The sequence below is a fragment of the Notolepis coatsorum genome (genome assembly GCF_963971535.1).
Source record: "Notolepis coatsorum genome assembly, chromosome: 14".
Taxonomy (NCBI): Eukaryota; Metazoa; Chordata; class Actinopteri; order Aulopiformes; family Paralepididae; genus Notolepis; species Notolepis coatsorum.
In genome coordinates, this window is record NC_140178.1 from 78,513,244 (window position 1) to 78,535,884 (window position 22,641).

Consider the following 22,641-nt stretch of genomic DNA (forward strand, 5'->3'; position numbering starts at 1 on the left):
GCACCCCTTCTACACATAATCACATGGGCACACACCCATCTATACACACACATAATCACATGGACATGCACTCTTCTACACACACACATAATCACATGGACATGCACCCCTTCTACACATAATCACATGGGCACACACCCATCCAGGGCTGTACGCTAAGCTTTTTCACTAGGGGCACACTTGCCCCTAAATGAGAAATTTAGGGGCAAAGAATATTTTTTAGGGGCAAATTTTTAAATAACTATTTTACCATTATAGTAGGGCTGGGCGATATGGCCTCTAAATGATATTGCGATATTTTTTGGCCATATCACGATACACAATATATATCGCAATATTTTGACATTTCCTAAAGCACTTAAAATGCTTGATTTAACCCTTTGATGCATACAGTCACGCCAATATGATGATTATAATAAGTCCCTGCAACATATGTTTGCATTATTAAACCATGAAGATGCTTTAAAAAATAATTTAATGAAAATGTACTAAGAGTAGTCTACTGACACACTAATAAAAAAATGTATTTACATCTAAGACTATTTATATAAAAACTCTTGGGTGCCCTTTTTTTACACAGTACTGTGTTTTCTATCCACTTTAGCCAAACACACACACACACACATATATATATATATATATATATACTACTGTGAGAAAATAATAATCACACACAAAGGGATAATGGCTTATAGCAGACTTAATGATTTTAGAATATTTCAGATAATGAAATTAAATGTTTATCATCAACTATCCAGTTAGTATTTATACTGTCTGTAACGTTTGGCTACTTTAAATCATTGAATGTAGAGAGAGCGAGAGAGAGAGAGGGGGCGAGAACGCACAAGAGAGCCAGCCCCCCCCCCCCCGGGTTTTGTTCTAGGTTCGCGTTTTGATCGTCTAAGCCAGGGGTTCCCAAACTTTTCAGGCCGGGGCCCAGAAAATAAGGCGTCAGAGAGCCGCGGCCCAATGCACATCGTCTGGTTTTTTTTTTTTTTTTTTTTTGCCAGGCGGCTGATTTTTTAAGCCAAATATCACTTCAATCCTATTAAGTTAGTTCAAGTTAGTTATTCATTTATATGTGCTATTTATGAGAGGGCTAACTTGTTGCAAAATAATAATGATAATAATAATAGCCTCATTAAAATACTATTGTTGCTTCGGTTGTTTTCAGCGTTTTATGTGCATAATCTGTTATTTAGTTTGAAATGTTCGTTGAAATAAGTAGATTTTTCGTTTTTGTTTATTTATTAAGTTAATATAAAACCATATAGTCACATTTTAGAATACAATAGAATAGAATTTTAGAATACAACTAGAAACACTGTCCTGGCCTGCTTCTAAGTTCAGTGGCCTGACAAAATTTTTTAAAATTAAAAATAAAAAATTTTTTTTTTTTTTTTTTTTTAATCATCTCGCGGCCCACCCGTGGCTGCTCGCGGCCCACCTTTGGGTCGCGACCCCGACTTTGGGAACCACTGGTCTAAGCTGCCGTAGGTGATGACGTCACACTCGAATGTAAACAGGAAGAGTCTAACACGGAGATGGAAAGTGGATGATATACAGAAACGAATAACTAATAAATATGAAGTTATGTTTAAACTTCTGTTGTCAAGCGTTGTCACTTGTCAATATAACCCACCCCCTTTCCTCACTTTTCCGCCGTCCCTGCTTCACTCGGGACCACCAGCTAACGTTAGCCCATTGCTCGTGTCAATTAAATTGCATGTTATTAAATGTCCGCGCTGGTCTGTCTAATGAAATTACAACCGCAACATTATGTCGCCTGTACAGCCCTGGTTGTAGGCTAATGTTAGTGTAGTGAAATGCGAATGAAGGGGTGAAATCACTATTCGCAAGCTTGCGAGTAGATATCATTTTTCATTTGCACCGGCCAAATTAGGGGGCAATTTGCGACGATCTCGTCGCAGCGTACAGGCCTGCCATCTATACACATACATAATCACATGGACACGCACCTTTCTACACACATACATAATCACATGGACACGCACCCTTCTACACACATACATAATCACATGGGCACACACCCATCTATACACATACATAATCACATGGACACGCACCCTTCTACACACATACATAATCACATGGACACGCACACCCTTCTATACACGCACATAATCACATGGGCACGCACCCTTCTACACACACTCGCATGGACACGCATTCTTCTGTACACACACATAATCACATGGGCACAAACACCCGTCTACACACACTGAATTATCACCTTCCTAATTAGTCTCTGCTCACAATGAGTGCCTTGTAGTCTGGAGGCCCATTACTCTACTTAGAAAATATGCAGACGGCTTGAATCTCCAGACTGTCTGTCTGCATCAGCTGGAAATGTCCCTATAGCGAGCAGTGAATACTGTACGCTAGGGCTGGGCGATAAAACGATAACGATAACTATAGCGATAAATTATTTCCTCGAAATAAACATGAAACGTGGTCGCAAAGTTTCGATATATCGATTTTCCAAGCTTGGATATCAGCACACGCGCACTAACAACCAATCGGTGAAGGAGATGGCGACAGCGAAGGAGACCAGCGGTGCACCTCTGGGTAGTAAACAAGGCTGGCTAGGATAATTAGCTTTCACGCCGCTATACGTGCGGAGTGGGTGTGTGGCGTGAATTCTGAGGGTAACGGTTAGAGTAGTGTGGGGTATGCTGCGCCGCGGTGGACGTTGTTGCAATGTATTGGGGCGGAACGGAGTATTTTAGGGTGATAGTACATTGGAAACAAGGCTGGCTAGGATCATTATCTTGCACGCTGCTATTTTATAGTTTACGTGCGGAGTGGTTGTGTGGCGTGAATTCTGAGGGTAACGGTTAGAGTAGTGTGGGGTATGCGGTGGACGTCGTTGCAATGTATTGGGGCGGAACGGAGTATTTTAGGGTGATAGTTAGTACATTGTCGTGGGATACACCGCTTGCTCTGGCTAACTGTGTTAGTTCCATTCTTATAATGCATATGATCCAGTGGCGGTAGGTTGCCCCCTGGTGGAATATAATAATCTATGCACTGGGCCGTGTTTACTGCGTAGAAGAACGGCGCCGGGCATAAGAAGTTAATTAACACTTCGATTGCCACTCACGAGTTTTCTTGGATTTATAATAGTCACGTTGAAAGCCACTCATGAGATTTCTCTGATTTTTTTTTAGCGATCTGAAATCATATTGCATCACGCGAGCCTACCCTAGCCTACCCAAAAGCCGCCGGCGATTAGATGTGGAAAAAAGCGCCCCCTATGTTCTCCCAGATGACATCAGGGATTTTGGAATGGACTCAATGAAAATGGATGGGGGAAAAAAAATCCTGTACTCCACATTTTCCAGTCCACTGATGCAGCCGGGGTTACCACAGTTCATTATGGATCCTCTGAGCGCCGCGGATCATTAATTCTACTGTATACACGTTAGATCTATACACTTATCGATTTTTTCGAATGGTGATCAGGAATTGGAATATACCAGTTGGATACCATCTGATGTCAGGTAAGGAATCTTTATCAGTGTTAGGATAATCAGACTCATTTTGATGAAGATATAAGCTGTTTTGTGAAATGTCCTCTATCGGTTTCACTGTAAAATCCATGAGGAAATGAACATGGCTATTATCAGCGCGCGGCTCGAATGGGCGTGCGTGTACGTATAATATTGATCATCTAGCGTTTATTTGAAAACTATTCATAAATAGGCCGACAAATATCAACGTTCTGGAATATTCCAGTAAAAGACTATTATCACAGAATGGCCCAGAATGGGCTGTTTTCTTTTTTACCTCAAAACGGGTGCTTTTCAAAATGCTCTCAAATGGAAATAAAGCGATAAAAAACCAATCTGCCTTGACAGCACTGACTGGAAAATGATTCTTTGATAAGCGACGGGCAGATTAGACACATAGCCATAATTTAAAACATAGATTAGGCGATATTAACGTTAACATTAAAGTGGATGGTGGCATTCAAGCGCTAACTCTGGCGCCACCTGGTGGCACTGAAAGTGTTAAATTTGACAGAAATTATATCAACGATAATTATCGATATCGAGTGATATGAAAATTATTTTATTTTATCGCGATAACGTTTTTGGCCATATCGCCCAGCCCTACTGTACGCTCATCTGATGTAGAGCAGGTATTGCGTTGCAGCTCAGTGGCATGATGGAAACATCTAAACATTTAAATTCTGATCCTAGGATTCACTGTTATCACTTGCAGTATAATATATGTAATTTGATGGGTCAATATCTTATCTGATGGGGAGGGTGGTGTATATTTTCGGATATTGTTTTACGTAAAACTGTTTGGAAACCCTTGCTCTCTCCTCCATCCCCAGGGCCCCCAAGGTCCGCCAGGCATGTCCCCAGGCAACAGGGGCCGAGGCAGGGGCCAGGGCAACTGGGGACCCCCCGGCGCGGAGATGACCTTCTCTATCCCCGCCCACAAGTGCGGCCTGGTCATTGGTAGAGGCGGCGAGAACGTCAAGTCCATTAACCAGCAGACGGGGGCCTTCGTGGAGATCTCCCGCCAGCCGCCCCCCAACGGGGACCCCAACTACAAGCTGTTTGTGATCCGGGGCTCGCCGCAGCAGATCGACCACGCCAAGCAGCTCATCGAGGAGAAGATCGAGGTACGGCGCTGCCCTGGGTTTGGATATTGGAAATATGTAGTTGTACTAGTATTATGTAGTCTCGTAAACACCGTTTCAATATGCAGTTATTTTATAGTTTTTCTTTTTAAAGAAAAACAATGGTATTGTTGATGACGGTAGTGTAAGAATGTGTGCCTTCTGTGAATCCAAACCAGTATACCTTGAAATACAGTTCACTTCCAGGTTCTAGTCATGCTAATATACAGAGGGCTCTTCAATACAATTTGGTATGAATACAGGCTATGGCTTCATGTAGACCATTACATTTCCTCTTGTTTGTATGTCCACACACCTGACATCCTGGTGATTTGTGTGTTCCAGGGTCCTCTGTGTCCTCTGGGTCCGGGGCCAGGTGGACCGGGGCCAGGTGGGCCAGGTGGACCGGGTCCTGCTGGGCCCATGGGCCCCTATAACCCCAACCCCTACCAGCCTGGACCCCCTGGGGCGCCTGGACCACCATAGTGAGTGTTTGTTATGTTATTTGTGGTGTGTCACTGCCTGGGAGGAGCTAGAGATGAGCAGTGGAAAGGGACATGTATGTGTGCAACACAAGTACTGTTGACATGCGTCCATTTTGGAAATCTACCACATTGGTCCAAATATATATATTTTTATATTAACACATTGGGTGCCAACGACGAGAAATCTCGTTGTTGGCCGCCGTGCGTTGAGTGCCAATGATGAGAAATCTCGTTATTTAATCGTTATTTCTTTTATTAGCGATATTCATTTTTCATCCAGCCGTAGCGTGATAGTAAAGGGTTAACCTTCTGTAGTGTGGCAGTGAAAGGGTTAACGTGTGTAGTATGTGCCAAATGATGTGTAGTCGAAGCTCGACTCTACAACTAAGACATCCTGCACAGGGCTGTACGCTAAGCTTTTTCACTAGGGGCACACTTGCCCCTAAATGAGATTTAGGGGCAAAAAATATTTTTTAGGGGCACATTTTTAAATAACAATTTTACCATTATTTATATCGATTGTTTTTGATTTAAAAAAATAAATAAAAAAAATTATTTAATAAAATATATATATTATATAATCATACTTGTAGTTGTATTATCTGCGAGACATCGCCTCCACGCAACAAGTCAAAATGCTCGCTATATGCAACCAGCTCCACTGTCTGTGTGTACTCGAGTAGCCTCCAGCTACGGCCAGGATTCTCCGGAGCTGCAGCTGGACCCTATACTGTAGCCTCCAGCTACGGCCAGGTTTCTCCGGCACTGCAGCTGGACCCTATTGACTATATTCAGCGTGCCCTCAGCTCGAATACGCATCGACTTAGTGTTATAAGACATTGATATCAGGAGCTATCTGAACTATTTAGTTTAATGGGACGTTTCGTTTTGAACAGTTAGGGTTGGGTACCGTTCACATTTGAACCAGTACCTGGGGATCGATAATGGTATACGACGACAGGGCTTGAGACTAACACCGTCCCGTCGTCCCGGGGGAAATAAAATATGTATTTGGGATGAAGAAAAATCCTCCACGGGGCCGGGACACAGTCGGGACGAAGAGGATTTATTTTCCCCCACTTGGAAAATGTCAACTGTGCCGACTGTCAGTGCGCATATCACTGTCAAACGGTGCGTGTCTTCAGAGTGCTCGCTTTAGTTGACAGTGGCACGAGACCACTGCACGAGACCCGCGGAAATATCAGAATGTTTAATAGAATGTTTAATAAAAGTTCTCGTGGTTCCGGCCATCCTCTAGCCATCCTCTCAGTCAAGGGAGCACTCTCAAACATGCTGCACTATTTGAAGTGTATAACGTTAAACAGAGCAGAAGAAGATGGAATAACAGACACAGACTGACCAACGGGGAACTGCATCCAACCCTAGTACAAAGGCAGGTCTGCAGTGGTGGCTACTGCCACTGCTGGCTCAATGTTCTCGACGGTGACATTTTCATTCGACGGCTCACTAGGAGGTGGAACGCGTCGAAAATATGAAGCAATACTAACTTTACTTTTCTTCATAGGCATAGCTAAATCAGACAGTCAGCCAGTCTATCAGAGTGCTCAATCGATTTTCCCCACTCTCATACCTGAGTGCTCAGCTCGCGTGAGTGGCATCATCACACGGCTTGGATAATTTAGGAGTGAAATGCGACTGCAAGGCTTGAAATCCCTACTCGCAAGCCCGCCCCAAATATTATTTACCAATCGCAACGGCCAATTAAAGGGGCAATTTGCGACGAGCTCGTCGCACTGTACAGCCCTGCTGCAGTGAAGAGTTAAGGAAGGTCAAGGGAATTGATTCATCTCACACTCCGCACTCTTTCTTGGTCCTCCAATCACACTGGAGGTCAATTCAAAAGGCTCTGTTGAGTTGAGAACAACGGGTCAATGATGGGATGATAATAATGCTACTTCTCTTCTCCAGTGGTGGTGGTGGTCCCCCTGGTCCTCAGCAGTTCGCCCCTCAGGGGTGGGGCGGTAACTACCACCAGCAGCAGCAGCAGCAACAGCAGCAGCAGCACCAGCAGCAGCAGCAGCAACAACAGCAGCAGCACCAGCAGCAGCAACAACAACAGCAGCAACAGCAGCAGCAGCAGTGGCAACCACAGGCACCCCATGACCCCAGTGAGTGACCTTAACATTACCAACCCTACTGGCATGATATCACTGTGCGTTGTAGTGTGACTTGCTGGTCACTTCAAGAGGAACCTTCTAAAGTCTTCTTAACCCTTTCACTAAAAGTGTGGTCGTTTCTTTTTTTTTTGGAAATTTCTTTATTGGGAATAACCCCTTGAGATGAAACCATCTCGTTTTCAAGGGGGTCCGCAAAGACAATACAGGGTTATTTGACAATAATATATAACAAACAAAAAAACTAGACAAAACAAAACAGAAACAAAAGCAACAAAACAACAGAGTAAGCAACGCCAGCCAAGAAAATTAAGTAATCCAAAGATAAAAAGCATACAACAGTGTCAGCAACAACAACAAGAACATGAACTGCAACACCAGCAATGTTTAATCTATCTAATATTATTCTATTGAGGTCCAAAGCAAAGGCAGATAGTCTCACCGTGAGAGGACAACATATTTTTAAACAATTTAAAAGATGATGTTGAACGGATGTGGACAGGTAGATTGTTCCAGTCGGATGGAGCTTTAAACATAAAAGATTTTTTACCAGCTGATTTAAAGGTTTTTGGAACAGAAAAAAAGTGTTTAGTACAATGATGAAGTTGATAATTAGAAGTGAAAGGTACCATATACTGTTTAAGGTAATGAGGATAATTAAAGTAAATGCATTAAAAAATAAACTGTAACCAGTAGTGAAAGGCTAACCTTCTGTAGTGTCGTAGTGAAAGCGTTAACCCTTTGTAGTGTGGTAGTGAAAGGGTTAAATAACCAGTACAATGATGTTAATTCAGTCAGAAAAAGTGTATTGTTGAATGTTTGTCTGTCCTTTTTTCAGCTTCAGATGTAATCATTTGATTTGTCATAACTGTTTTAGTGCTTCCGCTCAGAGTACAGCCAACTCTGAGTATGAGGCGGCGTGGCCCTTTGTTCACTGAGAGATGTCAAGTATAATGATGTTACAAAATGTAATGTTGGTGTACCCACTCCGTAAAGGTGTTCTGTTCCAATTTGTTTTCAATTCAAGTAATTATGTTCAGCTAAATTTAAGAGTGCACTGACTCTTTAAAAGGAAAAATTTAAAGGTTATTTGACGTGCATACATTGGAGCTTATGAATGGAAGAGTTGAAGCCTTTAACGTTAGCTTAATTAGCAGTTACTCACCGTACCGAAGCAATTTCCTTCTGTAAATTCACGGCAGGTCTGCATTCCACGATCCAGTAACACACGCACAACCTTTTACTATGGTACATACTGTATCCATTAGGATAGATCTCTACGTTGTGTTTATTCTCATGCTGAATAAAGTCACTGAATGAAAGCTCCCCATTATACGATACACGACACACACAGGCTCCGGTATTTTTTGATAGTGCAGGTTTAATGACATAAACCGAAAATGTTTACAATATCATTAACTCATTCAGCGCCAGCCATTAGCCGGGTCCCGTTGTAGCTATGCTATAGATGGGAGTGCGTCACCTTGTTTGTAGAGCTATACCTATATTCTATATTATAGCTATAGGGACAATACTATGGTCATTTGACACTGACTTTCTTCCGTCCAAGATGCAAAAAAGAGATAATTTTTTCATGCATACGTTCACGTGTTATCCCGTGGTGAATATAAGTATAATTTCAGAGTGGTCTGGGATAATTCCTGGGAAGCGAGTAATAGGGCGCAACGTGAATCCTATTATAAGCGTTGGCGTTTCTTGCCTGGACAGGCTACTATTTCCAAATCAAATGTATATAATAGGTATTATGTTTCATGAATGCATGAAAGGGGGGAGGGTTGTTTCTCTTGCTTTGATGGTCAGTAACGGCATTCGTATTGAACACTAAAAACACTGATCAGGTGGATCGGTATCAAAGCATTGTTGGATCAAGCTGAAATTGATGTCAGATAGTCCTTACCTGTAGTCGGTGGTATTCCAAAAAGAATATTCCAATTGTCTGATCGCGATTTCCAGTATTTGTGTCCGTCTGGTCCCGGACATAATTTGGCACAACTTATGGATCGAGAGTGCCGGATGCGTTTCCAAGTGTTCGGATAAAGCGACTTACTCGGCTCCGTCTAAATATAGCGCCCGGTGACATTTGAGTCTAACTGAGTTAGATATAAGGTTTCAAATGGTGGGCGACACTGCCATCTGGCAGGATGCGGCTGGTATTACACTTTGGCGATCTCAAAATCCTTTCATATGGCAACACAGAGGTCAATGGATGAATAATGAATGAAAATAGCGAAATAAAAGAAATTACAAACCCGAGATATCGCGGGTCTGGCAATTAAAGAGTTAAGCTGAGCAGTGCGTCCTCTGGAGCTGAATACCGAAGTGCCAAGAGATTCCCTTTTGTCATATATATTCAATATGAGTGTTTCAACATCCATCTCCCCACTTTGACTCCACCTGACACCTGTACCTTTTTGTTTTACACTCAATTAAACTGGAGACGGCTGATTTAGTTGTCTAGCTGAGATGTAACGTAACACTGGAGACGCGGAGAAGAGACTCTCAATAACACTCCTTTGGCTTAAGGCCCTAATAACAATATTTCTATGATTAAGCCAACTGACTATAGTGGACTAATAGTCCAACACAAGCTGTCCTCACGGGCTGTAACGTTATCTTCATCACTCATTAAGTAATGTTACCAAGCTAACACTGGGCTAAACATTACGCTACAGACGTCCACGGTTGATGAACAAAGTCAAACGCTTGTTTAATTTACAGTTCCATTCTGCCACACCACAAATGTCTTGGCTCAACAACAATAAAACTGCATGCGACATTTCTCCTTCTCTCACTCTTAACTCCATTAGAGAGCTAGCTTTTTTTACGCACTTTGTGATTGGAGGGAACATCGTTGCCATTGCTCAACTCTATCTCCGTTTCCCACCTGTCTGAGCCTGGATATCAGGCCACTAGCAGGACCTCACCCTCCGCCCTGTGTCTCTTCTAGGCAAGGCAGCAGCCGCCGCCGACCCCAACGCGGCCTGGGCAGCGTACTACTCTCAGTACTACCAGCAGCCATCTGGGGGGGCGCCAGGCCAGCACCCTGCCAACCAGGCTGGAGGAGCGCCGGCCCCAGGAGACCAGGCCCAGCCCGCTCAGACCCCGGGGGGCCAGCCAGACTACACCAAGGCCTGGGAGGAGTACTACAAGAAAATGGGTGTGCTAATATGCAATACCATTACATAAAAATGATACATTACTGCCTTTTTAAATTGGTATTTAATCAAACTTCTCCCCAGGAAATGTAATTAAGAGATAATTGCTGCACTTATGATGCAATATTTAGCCCCTTTCCTGGTAAGCTAGAATGACATGGTTGGTATCTCGATTCCTTCCAATCTCTTTTCATATGACGCTGCCATTTTCACACGGGTAGATTCTGTTAAAGATGGTGATGTCGGCAGGCTGGTATCAGCCCGATTAAAAAATATGGGTGGCCTAGTTACATGTATGACGGGAGTACATGAAATGAGATTAACTTCCCCCAATTTTCAAATAAGGGTCAGTTGTAGGGGTGTAACGATGCATCGATTAATCTAAATGCATTGATTCTAATGTGTTCGATTCGATGCATCGATTTGAATGTTGGAATCGATTATAATCCAAGTGAGTTTTTTTTGTGTGTATTGTTCCCCCAGCCACATTTGTGTATTCAAAATGTTTTGGGGAATTAACTGATCGAATTGAATCGTGGTCAAATGAAGAGATTTCATGATGCATTGAATCGTTGCCTGAAGAATCGTAATCGAATCGTTACATCCCTAGTCAGTTGTGTACAAGCTGCATTGGTTTGAGAGTGGCTTCTCTACAGACCTATTGGCGGTAGTTCTTGATAACAATACGATATTGCGTCAGTTTGATTTGATTAGGAACTTTTCTAAAGATGCCACAATGAGTCTCGATCTCAAGGCTGGGAAAGCCTGCTATAGATTAGCCGGCTCTTGCTAAGCCTGTGTGTCCCGTCTCCCTGCAGCCCAGGCAGGAGGCTCAGCCCCTGGAGCCGGAGCCCCAGCAGGAGCCCCAGCAGCAGCAGCAGCAGCAGCGGCAGCAGCAGCAGCGGCAGCAGCAGGAGGGGGAGGAGGAGGCGGAGGAGGAGGAGGAGCAGGAGGAGCAGCCCCTGCAGGAGGAGGCCAGCAGGACTACAGCGCAGCCTGGGCTGAGTACTACAGGCAGCAGTCTGCCTACTATGGACAGGGGGGACAGGCCCCAGGGCAGCCAGCTGCACCCCAGCAAGGACAGGTTGGTACTGAGGCAGGGACACACTAACTACAGCAAGGACAGGTTGTACTGAGGCAGGGAGACACTAACTACAGCAAGTACAGTTTGGTACTGAGGCAGGGAGACACTAACTACAGCACGTACAGGTTGTACTGTGGCAGGGAGACACTAACTACAGCAAGTACAGGTTGTACTGAGGCAGGGAGACACTAACTACAGCACGTACAGGTTGTACTGAGGCAGGGACACACTAACTACAGCAAGGACAGGTTGTACTGAGGCAGGGAGACACTAACTACAGCAAGGACAGGTTGTACTGAGGCAGGGAGACACTAACTACAGCAAGGACAGGTTGTACTGAGGCAGGGAGACACTAACTACAGCAAGGACAGGTTGTACTGAGGCAGGGAGACACTAACTACAGCAAGGACAGGTTGTACTGAGGCAGGGAGACACTAACTACAGCAAGGACAGGTTGTACTGAGGCAGGGAGACACTAACTACAGCAAGGACAGGTTGTACTGAGGCAGGGAGACACTAACTACAGCAAGGACGGGTTGTACTGAGGCAGGGAGACACTAACTACAGCAAGTACAGGTTGTACTGAGGCAGGGAGACACTAACTACAGCAAGTACAGGTTGTACTGAGGCAGGGAGACACTAACTACAGGGTTCCCACAGAGGTCAGGAAAGAGAATTGGATAATTTCCACGTCTTGGAAAAGGTTGATCATTTTAGTAAAATGGCAACTTATGGGTCAGGGTAAAATTATATATATATATATATTTGGATTCAGATATGTGGTTGTAAAGCTAATGTCGATTTGATTTTGTAGTGAGTGATGCTAAAGGTATCTACACCCATTTTAATGTAAAGGTAGACAGAAGAGCTCCATAGCAGTCATAACTTCGTATTTCTTTGTATATGGTATCAATTATTACTTTGTGTAAATTAGGTTGTATGCTGACCATCAAGTAATACTTGTTTAGTTTAGGAATAGGGCGCAGGTAACTATAAGAATTATTCTTCTTCCTGCTAATTTTGCCCATGGTATGGAATTTATGATTTTGTATGAAAACTCTATGATTGTATTTCTTCCATGTGGCAAATAAAACTCTGAATCTGAACTAGCCCTCTTGTTTTTAGACGCAGTGAGAAGTCACACTGGAAGGTCTTGATGCCGGAGAGAGAATCGGGAATCCAAGATGCAAGAAGATTGCGTAATCCAGAACACCCTACCTGGGCCTGATTTTCTTTTTCTTTTTTCTTTTTTTATGTTTTAAGTACTTTTTGAGTTGTCTTTTGTGTGTGTGTGGGGGGGGGGGGTTGGGGTGGGGGGGGTGGGTTGTGTGAGGGGAAAGCCCCTCCCCACCACCACCCATCACCTCGACATCTTTTTTTAATAAAAGAAAATGTGAACCGAACAAAGACATTTCTAGTGCTTTGCTGCTGAGAGGAGGAACAGGACTGAATCGTACCACAGCTACTGAACCCTTTCGCCTTCTCGACGCTTCCGTCTTCGCTCCATGTCTTCTCCATCATGACGCGCGGAGGCCTCGATTGGCTAAATCTCAGCGGCATGTGATCGACGCACCGGTACAGCCTCGGTTTTTCACATCCGCTCTCAACCCACTGATAGTTGTCACGCATTCAGATCCTATAGTGAAATTAATTAAACCCCCTAACCCCTAGTATTCTACGTACTGAAATGCACATAGATTTCTGAAGATTCTTGATTATATTGCAGTGAGAGTAATCACTTTTAAAGCTTATTAGTTTGTTTTTCTGTTTGTCAGAAGTTTGCTTTTTCTTCTTTTTTTATATGGAACATTCCCTCTGCGTAAGCTTGCTAGGTGTTCAACTATTTCAATTTATGCAATGTTTCTGATTTTTCTTTCGCTTGCAATGTTGTTCACCCTCGTTTCGTATGTTTTACGTGAGCCTGTGTATAGTGTACAAATGGCAATTTAACGGTGTTTGATCATGCATGTGTTGGTTGGGTGTGTCTTGACGACATGGGAGGGAGGGGGCTCGCTCACGTAGCTTTGGGTTCATCGCCTACAAATGACTATATTCACACGGTGGCCATTTTTGCTCATTTCATGCAGGTTTCCAACCTGATCATGACGTAAGGGCAAAATGGCCACGTGTGACTAGGGTCAACGGGCGGTTTTCCCATTGCAAGATTGCAGTCAAATTCTACTCCCAGTGTAGTTCTGATTCTGCACTCTCAGTGTAGTTCTGATTCTGCACTCAGTGTAGTTCTGATTCTGCACTCGGTGTAGTTCTGATTCTGCACTCAGTGTAGTTCTGATTCTGCACTCAGTGTAGTTCTGATTCTGCACTCAGTGTAGTTCTGATTCTGCACTCCCAGTGTAGTTCTGATTCTGCACTCCCAGTGTAGTTCTGATTCTGCACTCAGTGTAGTTCTGATTCTGCACTCCCAGTGTAGTTCTGATTCTGGAGACGTGCCATTTTTTGTTTTTCCTTTGACATGCATGGGCTTGTACTTCGTATCCCTCGATTTCTTTTTATAAAAAAAACACAATAAAAGGTTGTCCTGACTTCTCGCCCTCATCACATCTTGTTCTAATCAATTACTTGTTCATGTAGCCCAAATACATCTGAATACGCTCATGTCTTCCTACTTGTACCACTTGATAGCTATTCAGCAATATCTGATTCTAGGTTTTGACAAACATTCAGGACAGGTATCCTTTGATCCGGCCTCGCAGCAGTGTTGATATTGTGAATAAATGACCACCAGCAGCAATACTCTGATAAATTAAAAAGGGCAAATGTCGATTTATTTTCAAATGAGTTGGCTCTTGTGTTAAATCGGTTTTCATGTGCTTTTACTAAGAGTGTGAATAAACTGTACAGTTGGAAGAGGACCCTTGTTTACTTCTGCTACTTGACCACTGGGAGGCGCTAGTAAGCTGTGTGCTGTAGGCGCTTTCACAGGCAGACTTGAATCAGCTTAGTCCTTGATGGACGTGAACTCTTTAGATATAAATGGGGAGCTTTATCCATCTGTGATACTGGCCTTTAATTCCAACCAGAACTCTAACTTGAGTTGCTTCATAGTATTCCTGTTTGGGTTCCAGAAGCATCTGACCAAGGAGATATGAGTTGTTCCACTAGTGCTAATGTCACTTTGGGGGAACCCTAACTTCAATATCTCATGAATCCACTGGCTCCGTCCAACAGTGTCTTGGTAGCGAACACTTCTCATGATTCATGTAAGGTCCTGTAGTCGGTAGTATGTGTGTGTGCACTGCTACATGAGCCCCCAGGAAGCTACAAGCTAGACAGGAAGCAGTTTCAGCCCTTCAAGCCACAAATCCTTTAGCCGTATGCAAAGAAAGGATGCACTCTTTCACACCATTTTAGTTCACCACAATGGTGTGAAAGAGTGCATCCTTTTTTGCATACGGCTAAAAGAAAATGCAGACAGACCCTTTTTGAGAAAAATAAATTCACCAGAGGAACACCATAAGCAATTTTTAAAATTCTTAATTTATTTAATCTTTAAAATTAAAAACATCTGAATTGCATTCTACCACCTCCAAAGGCACAGTCATACTTGTAGCCGACCAAATTCATTAAAACACTGCCACAGAACATCTTCCACGTTTTTCTTTTTGTAGCGAAGAAGCCAAACACTAAAAATTATGAAACCTTTTATCTTTTTGTATTATTGGCTAAAGAAAGGCCATTCTATATGCTGTGGATCATTGAACGATTGGAGTAATCTGTTGGGTAGCAGATTCCCTATAGATGTAAAAACAAACATGCTGGTTTGAAGCTGCCAATGTCTTGTTTGAAGACGTGCACTGCAGCTATTAAAACATTCAAAATGAGCACATTTATCTTTTTACGATTTTAAGTGGGTGGTTACAACAGCCAGAGGTGACGGGACAATGTTTTATGAATATGGCTGTTAAGATAAAAAATTAACAATTTGTCAGGAAGGCAGAGAGGAGATAATATGGTGTGGTGGGTGGAGGACTGCTTAGAAAGAGACGACACATATACGCCCTGCTTCTCCAGCCCTTTCCTACTGCAACCCGTCGCCTGTACCCTGCTATTCAAACCACGTCAGAGCTCTAGATATCTCAAGGCAGATTGTGAGTGTGTTTTAAAAGAACAGTTCATATAATATCGCATCTGAGGTTTTGAAAAGACAAATCTGTGCAAAGAAGCGGGAGCCTTTAGGCCTGTGTGTTACGGAGAATTCACTGGATGACAAGGATTGATGATCGAACGCTCAATAAAAACGCGTCAATAAACACACCCAAAAGGATGCTTTACAATGTGTGGACGTCACATCACGTGTACACCGTATGAAAAGGTCCACTTAGTGACACGAGGGGATCTAAATAGCGAATAAATTAAATACTGTATATATTGCTATTCTAAACTCAGTCAGCCACAGTCCTCCTTGGAACACGTGAACGGGTAAAGATATCAATGAGCAAGCTTGGCACAGAAATGGGAACAAAAAAACATTGAAATAAGGCAAGATGGATCATTTGTCTAGTCTAGATGAAAAAAAGATAAGGAGGCCATGGAGGAAATGAAAGAAAGAAGAAACAAGGAATGTAGCACTTCTAGAACACAGAGATATGACATGCTTCTCAGAACCGGACCTTCACTAAAGAAGCACAAAGAAGGTCCCCCCCCCCCCATGTTTGTTGTTGCAGCGACTAGTGGGAGCACTTATTCCAAAGCTATGGGGTTGAAATGATAAACATTTTAAAATTGGTTGTTTTAGTTATTATTTCAATTTTTTTTTTTTTTTACAAGCGTGTTTAGTCGCTGTGATAGGAACCCCAAGAAGAACCCTGACACCTTTTCCCCCCACCTAAAACCCTGTCGACACGTAGCACATACCTCTCCTAAATTGATATTCAAATGCCTTGGAAAATATCCACCGAAAACTAAACAAACTAAAAAGAAAAACAGGCAACACTTTGACTTGCAGTCACACAAACCAGACACACGCACACGCACACACACACACACACAATCACAAAAAAAACATTCATTCAGACCCTAGATAGAACGAGCACAGTGGTGGGACCCGACGCAGACACAACACACACATTATAACCACACGCACACACAATATTCTGTTAATATGCTGTTTCATCCACTGGCCCATCAGGGAGCTCTTAATGGCCCTCTGGCTTTGATTGACAAGTAAGTGACAGCTCAATGGGCCACTTAGGACTCTGAAACTCCTCAGCAGCTCTTTTGCTTTTTGAAAGTCACTTTCTCATGCCCGCCTCCTCTTCCATGGAAGTTGCTTTTGATTACACAATGCAGTATTTTTCTTTTCTTTTCTTTTTTTCTCAGGACCACTTTGATAACTGCAGTGATCGTTTTTGGCGGGAGTCCCCGGGCTGACTTCAGACCCTCCCTGCGGAGAGTGGACGAGGCTGAACTGTTGACATGTTACAGTTTTGCTCTTTTACAAGATGGAGTCGACTGGCCCCCGGACAAAGAGGCCAAGCGCACTCCTGACAGTCGCCGGGCGGAGCCGCATCCCCATCGTCATGCCGACCGTGCCGGTGATTGTGCGCCCGTCGGTTTGTGCTGGGCGGAGTCTTGTGCTTTACAGCAGCGTGGTCGAACAGGGAAACCGCTTGGCGATAGTGGTCCTGGGTGTGTGTGTGTAGACAAGTATTACGAGTTCTCTTTGTGTTACCAACTGCAGCGATGGCGTGCGTAGGCGTGCGTGTGTGTGTGTACCGCACGCTCACATAACAACATCTACAATATGGAGCGTATAAATTAGTGTACTTTGTACATCAGTGTGTGAGTGCATAATAGTCATCTAGTGGATGTGTTCAGTTGTCTGCCATGCCGGTGCTGAACAGCACCGTCTGGTCGGTCCGGGCCAGCTTGACGGGCGGCTCCAGGGACAGGGACTCGTCGGGGAGACTTAGCTCCTGGCCCTCGTCGTCACTCTCCTCCTCCTCCTCCTCTTCCTCGTCTGGAATAATCACACACACAAATGGGAACGGGGGAGGGGGAGCAGTCAATAAGTTATGACCATAGTGTCCTGTGGAAAACTCTGAAAATTCTGAACTTTTAGGATTTATTTTTGTATCCTAAAAGTCCCAGGGGATCATAGAATAACCTGTCAATGTCAAACCTGTCAATTACAGTAAAATGAATTGAATATGGCAGATGTGTGCAGGACACTGATGCTAAATATGGCATGGTTCAGCAAAGACAAGTCATCTAGTTACCTTTGTCTGGATCCAGGGAGCTCAGACTTCTGCCCAAACTGGCAAACTGTAGCAAGGGGGGGGGGGGGGGGGGGGTGGAGAAATGTTAGTGTTGGATGCACTCTCTCGCGGACAAACTCAACTCCTTCTACGCTCGGTTCGGTGTAGACAGTGTCGCCGCTAGCCCTCTGGCTAGTGACGTCACTGGCGCACCGGCTGTTGTGGAGGGGGGGGGCAACCGCGGGGGGGCGGGGGCGCTCTCTCGTTGTCGGAACACAGTGTGAGAAGAGCATTTATGCAGGTGAACACCAGGAAGGCTGCGGGCCCAGATGGTATAACAGGACGCATACTTAAGTCCTGTGCAAACCAGCTTGCCCCGGTGTTCACCGCCATATTTAATCAATCCCTGGCGGAGTCAGTAGTCCCTGCCTGCTTCAAGATGTCTACCATCATCCCTGTACCGAAGAAACCCTCCCCAGCATGTCCAAATGACTACAGACCGGTGGCACTCACCTCTGTGGTCATGAAATGTTTCGAGAGGCTGGTCAAGGACCACATTTGTGCCTCTCTCCCCAGTGATATGGACCCTATGCAATTTGCATACAGGACAAACAGGTCCACTGACGACGCGGTCTCCCAGGTACTGCACAGCACTCTCTCCCACCTTGACCGTCAGAAGGGGGGCTATGTGAGACTGTTGTTCATTGACTACAGCTCAGCGTTCAACACCATAGTCCCCACCAGACTGGTGGACAAGTTGATCGAGCTAGGTCTGAGCTCCGCCCTGAGCGCCTGGGTACTGGACTTTCTGAGTGAAAGACCCCAGGCGGTCAGGGTGGGGGGTCAGACCTCCAACACCATCACCCTGAGCATCGGGTCCCCCCAGGGCTGTGTTCTAAGCCCCCTGCTGTACTCACTCTACACACACGATTGTGTGGCCAAGTTCAGCTCCAACTCCATAGTGAAGTTCGCCGACGACACGGTGGTGGTGGGGCTGATCTCGGACAACGACGAGAAGGCCTACCGAGAGGAGGTTGAGGTACTGAACGTTGGTGCCAGGACAACAGCCTGCTCCTGAACATGGTAAAACCAAGGAGCTGATCGTGGATTATAGGAGAGGACAGCAGGAGACACACACACCACTGATGATTAACGGGGCTACCGTGGACAGGGTGAGCAGCTTCAAGTACCTGGGGGTCCACATCTCAGAGGATCTGACATGGTCAACACACATAGACACAGTAGTAATAGAAAGCGAAGCAGCGCCTCTACCACCTGAGACAGTTAAGGAAGTTCAGAGTATCGGGGAAGATACTCCAGTCCTTCTACTCAGGAGCTGTAGTGAGCATCTTGACCGGAAACATCACTGCCTGGTATGGGAACAGCACGGCACAGGACAAGAAGGCCCTACAGAGAGTGGTGCGCTCAGCCGAGCGTACCACGGGTATTGCGCTACCTCCCCTGCAGGCTCTATACAACAAGAGGTGCAAATCCAGAGCCTGCAGGATAATGAAAGACCCCCACCACCCCAATAACAGCCTGTTCCAGCTGCTGAGGTCAGGCAGACGCCTGCGAACCCAGCTACTAGGACGGAGAGGCTTAGGCTAAGCTTCTTCCCCAGGCCATCAGAGCCTTGAACAATGAACATTGAGAGACACAGAAACTGAACTATCCACACACAAGCACACACAAGCACATACACGACACGCACGCTGAGCACGCTCACAACACTAGCAGCCACTTTAACACTCATGCCGCACACACGCACACTTATGGCCAGAGGAAAGGCCACTTTAAATTAGTATAACATCAGGAACAGTGTATTGCACTACTAAAGCTACCTAGCATGTCCTATATGCTCTGTAAATACTATGTACAGATACCGAGATGGCACACCATGTACCTGTTTATTGCACTTTTGTTGTTATTGGATTCTATTAATATGTTGTACCACTGTATTTTTATTGGATTCTATTATATGTTGTACCACTGTATTGCACATCGTCGCGGGCAAGACCAGCCGCATTTCATTGTATACCTGTATGCCGTGACAATTAAAACTCTTGACTTGACTTGACTTGACTTAGGTTGAAACGACACAAACAACAACATCAACAACGTAACTAATAGTTTATTGTCTGAGCATCCTTTTGGTTGCCCCCAACACTAGCTTAGTTCGCACCTAGGTGAGAGGCCAGGGGCTACGGCTCCCACCCCTCTCTACTTGAAGCTCAGGTCTCCTCCTTCTCTTCCTCAGTGTTTTCTAGCGGGCCACGATGAGAGCACTCCTCGGTTACACCTTTCGTTTAATTTTCGTTTCATTGTCAGATGAGTTTCGCCGCAACGTAGCAGCCTCGAGTCGAGTAGCCTCCCAGCTGCAGCCCTGGAGATTGTTCCAGATTGAGCAACTTCCGCCCGGTCCCACGACATTTCTCCCGGGACAGGACAATGTGCGCTGATTGGCGGAAAGTACGGAAGTATCTCGAAGTACGTCTGACGTTGAACGTCAAAATGAACGTCAAAATCAAAAGCAAGTACGTCTGCGCTGACGAGAGGGGGGGGGGGGGGGGGGGGGGGGGGGGGGGGGGGGGGGGGGGGGGGGGTGGAGGGCTTGTATTGATCAGGTTAGTAGATATTGTACCGATCAGGTATTACAGATCATATGCGCATGAAATAAACTAAAATGTTAAAACCATTTAGACCCAACCCCCTCCAATGTACAGTAAAATGACCAAGTATGGTTTTGTCAATATTCCAATGTACAGTTTTGCTTGTACAGTTGTACAGTGTCTGCCCCCCCCCCCACCATCCCTACCCTACCCGCCCCCCCCCCCCCCCCCCCCAACCACCAGCAATGTACAGTCCCCCCCCCACCTACCCAACCTCCTCCAATGTACAGTTTCTACGTCAAATGTATATACTCTCTTTTTCTGGACTCTTTTTGTATCACAAACAATACTGTATTTGCAAATCTGGTATGTCATAAATGTATAGATGTAGCAGTACTGTCTATCTGTATGTCGTGTATGTCATATGTTATGATGAATTGAAAATGGGGGACCCTGATGTAAACAAGACGAAAGTCTTTCTCTGGTCTGCATACCCTTAACAATTGTGTGTATTGAGCTGTACTGTACTGTACTGTATGCTGCTGAATTTATCTTATCTTATGAATACAACGTTCAATTAACGTTCGCTAACGTAGAGAAACGTCAGACGTAATTCGAGATACGTCAGACGTACTTCGAGATACTTCCGTACTTTCCGCCAATCAGCGCACATTGTCCTGTCCCCGGAGAAATGTCGTGGGACCGGGCGGAAGTTGCTCAATCTGGAACAATCTCCAGGGCTGCAGCTGGACCCTATTGCTCGAGTCACACTTTCGTTTTTGTCACCTGAGCACAGTGATGTAGTACACTGCCAAAGCAGTAGGTGGCAGTAAGGTGGCGAACATGAAGGCAATTTCAACCAATCAGAACTTGAATGTGCAATACACTTCCTGCAAAGAACATGTCAACAAGGCGGGCGCCTATGGGCGCCACCATCTTTGCCTATTTTACCCCAATGCAGCAATTCTTTTTCAGCAAAGTCTAATAAAAGTGCAATAAACAAAACGGATACATTCACTGTGTGTTCTGCCTGTCATTTGTTGATGAAACAAAACTAACATCAACACAAGTGACCACCAAGAGCGGATAGTTTAGTCTAAAAAAAAGATCGGTAGCTACAGTTAGCTGCATGCTAACGTCAATGGAATATGCCATTATAACAATATAGCATTGTGGCTAGAAGCTAACGTTAGCTCACGCTAGTTAGCCAGCACCAAACTGATGATATCGGGAGCTATCAGTAGTTAGATAACATTAGAGACAACGCTGTGTGTATTAAACAAAGGTGAATAGATGACTGGGCCATTTTGTTTAATGCTTGTTAAGTTGAAAGAGGAGCTTTGAGCTAACATGGTCTGATAGCTAACGCTAGCTCATGTTAGCCAACCAATCGGTAATGCTAGCAGAATGAATGGATGTAAACTTTATTTAACATATTGCATAATGGTACAATACAATACGGCTCAATACAAACAAATGCAGACTGTTGTAGCTTGGACTGGGGTCCTTATAACAATAACTTGACAACACATGGTAGCTGCAGCTATTTGGGACAGTCACCGGAAGGGCACGCAGATGGTATCTACTGCGCATAGGCGTTTTTCGCAACAACGGCTCCGTGCAGACTGCTTATTGCCAGCGGAGGAGTGCTGCCGAGTGCTTCCGCGTTTTCCCTGATTGGCTGCGACACGCCCCGCGGCAGGCGCGGCAGCCGCAGAGCGGAGCGGCAGAGCTTGCGGCAGAGCTTGCGGCATTATGTAGCCGTAATCCGTGATGATTTTCATTCGAAGCTTAGCTCACCTGGCAGCGCTGCGGTCCTGTGGTTCGTTGGTGACAAGTTCGAATCCCTTCAATTTTTTTTTTTTTTTTTTTTTTTCTTTTTTTAAGCGTGTATTCTTTCGTCGGTTAAGGTTAGGCATGGTTAAGGTTAAGGTTAGGCATTGTTTCGGAGTTGGTTAAGGTTAGAAGGGTTAAGTTTAGGCGCTGTTAAGGAGCTGGTTAAGGTTAGAGTTTGTCTTAGAGAATGGTAATATTCTTTCTATGGTTAAGGTTAAGGTTAGGCATGGTTAAGGTTAAGGTTAGGCATTGTTTCGGAGTTGGTTAAGGTTAGAAGGGTTAGTTTAGGCGCTGTTAAGGAGCTGGTTAAGGTTAGAGTTTGTCTTAGAGAATGGCAATAGACAGCCTATTTCCGCACTGCCGCTCTCTCGCGCTGCCGTGGTCACATGGGCGTCGGTGACGAATGCGGAAGCATTCTTGCACTCTTCCGCTGGCAATAAG

The 22,641-nt window shown here is 44.8% G+C and overlaps 1 protein-coding gene across 1 annotated transcript in view; it reads left to right on the plus strand.

Annotated features, from left to right (window-relative positions):
- LOC311240797 (far upstream element-binding protein 2-like) overlaps positions 1-12,800 on the plus strand; it is a 41,978-nt gene extending 29,178 nt beyond the window's left edge. Inside the window, exons 13-18 of the mRNA XM_084329382.1 lie at positions 4,367-4,660; positions 5,003-5,142; positions 7,072-7,271; positions 10,246-10,455; positions 11,272-11,537; positions 12,663-12,800. Coding sequence (XP_084185508.1) covers positions 4,367-4,660; positions 5,003-5,142; positions 7,072-7,271; positions 10,246-10,455; positions 11,272-11,537; positions 12,663-12,671 — 1,119 coding nt within the window. The 3' untranslated portion in view covers positions 12,672-12,800. The remainder of the gene's footprint in view (positions 1-4,366; positions 4,661-5,002; positions 5,143-7,071; positions 7,272-10,245; positions 10,456-11,271; positions 11,538-12,662) is intronic.
- Positions 12,801-22,641: the final 9,841 nt, after the last annotated feature.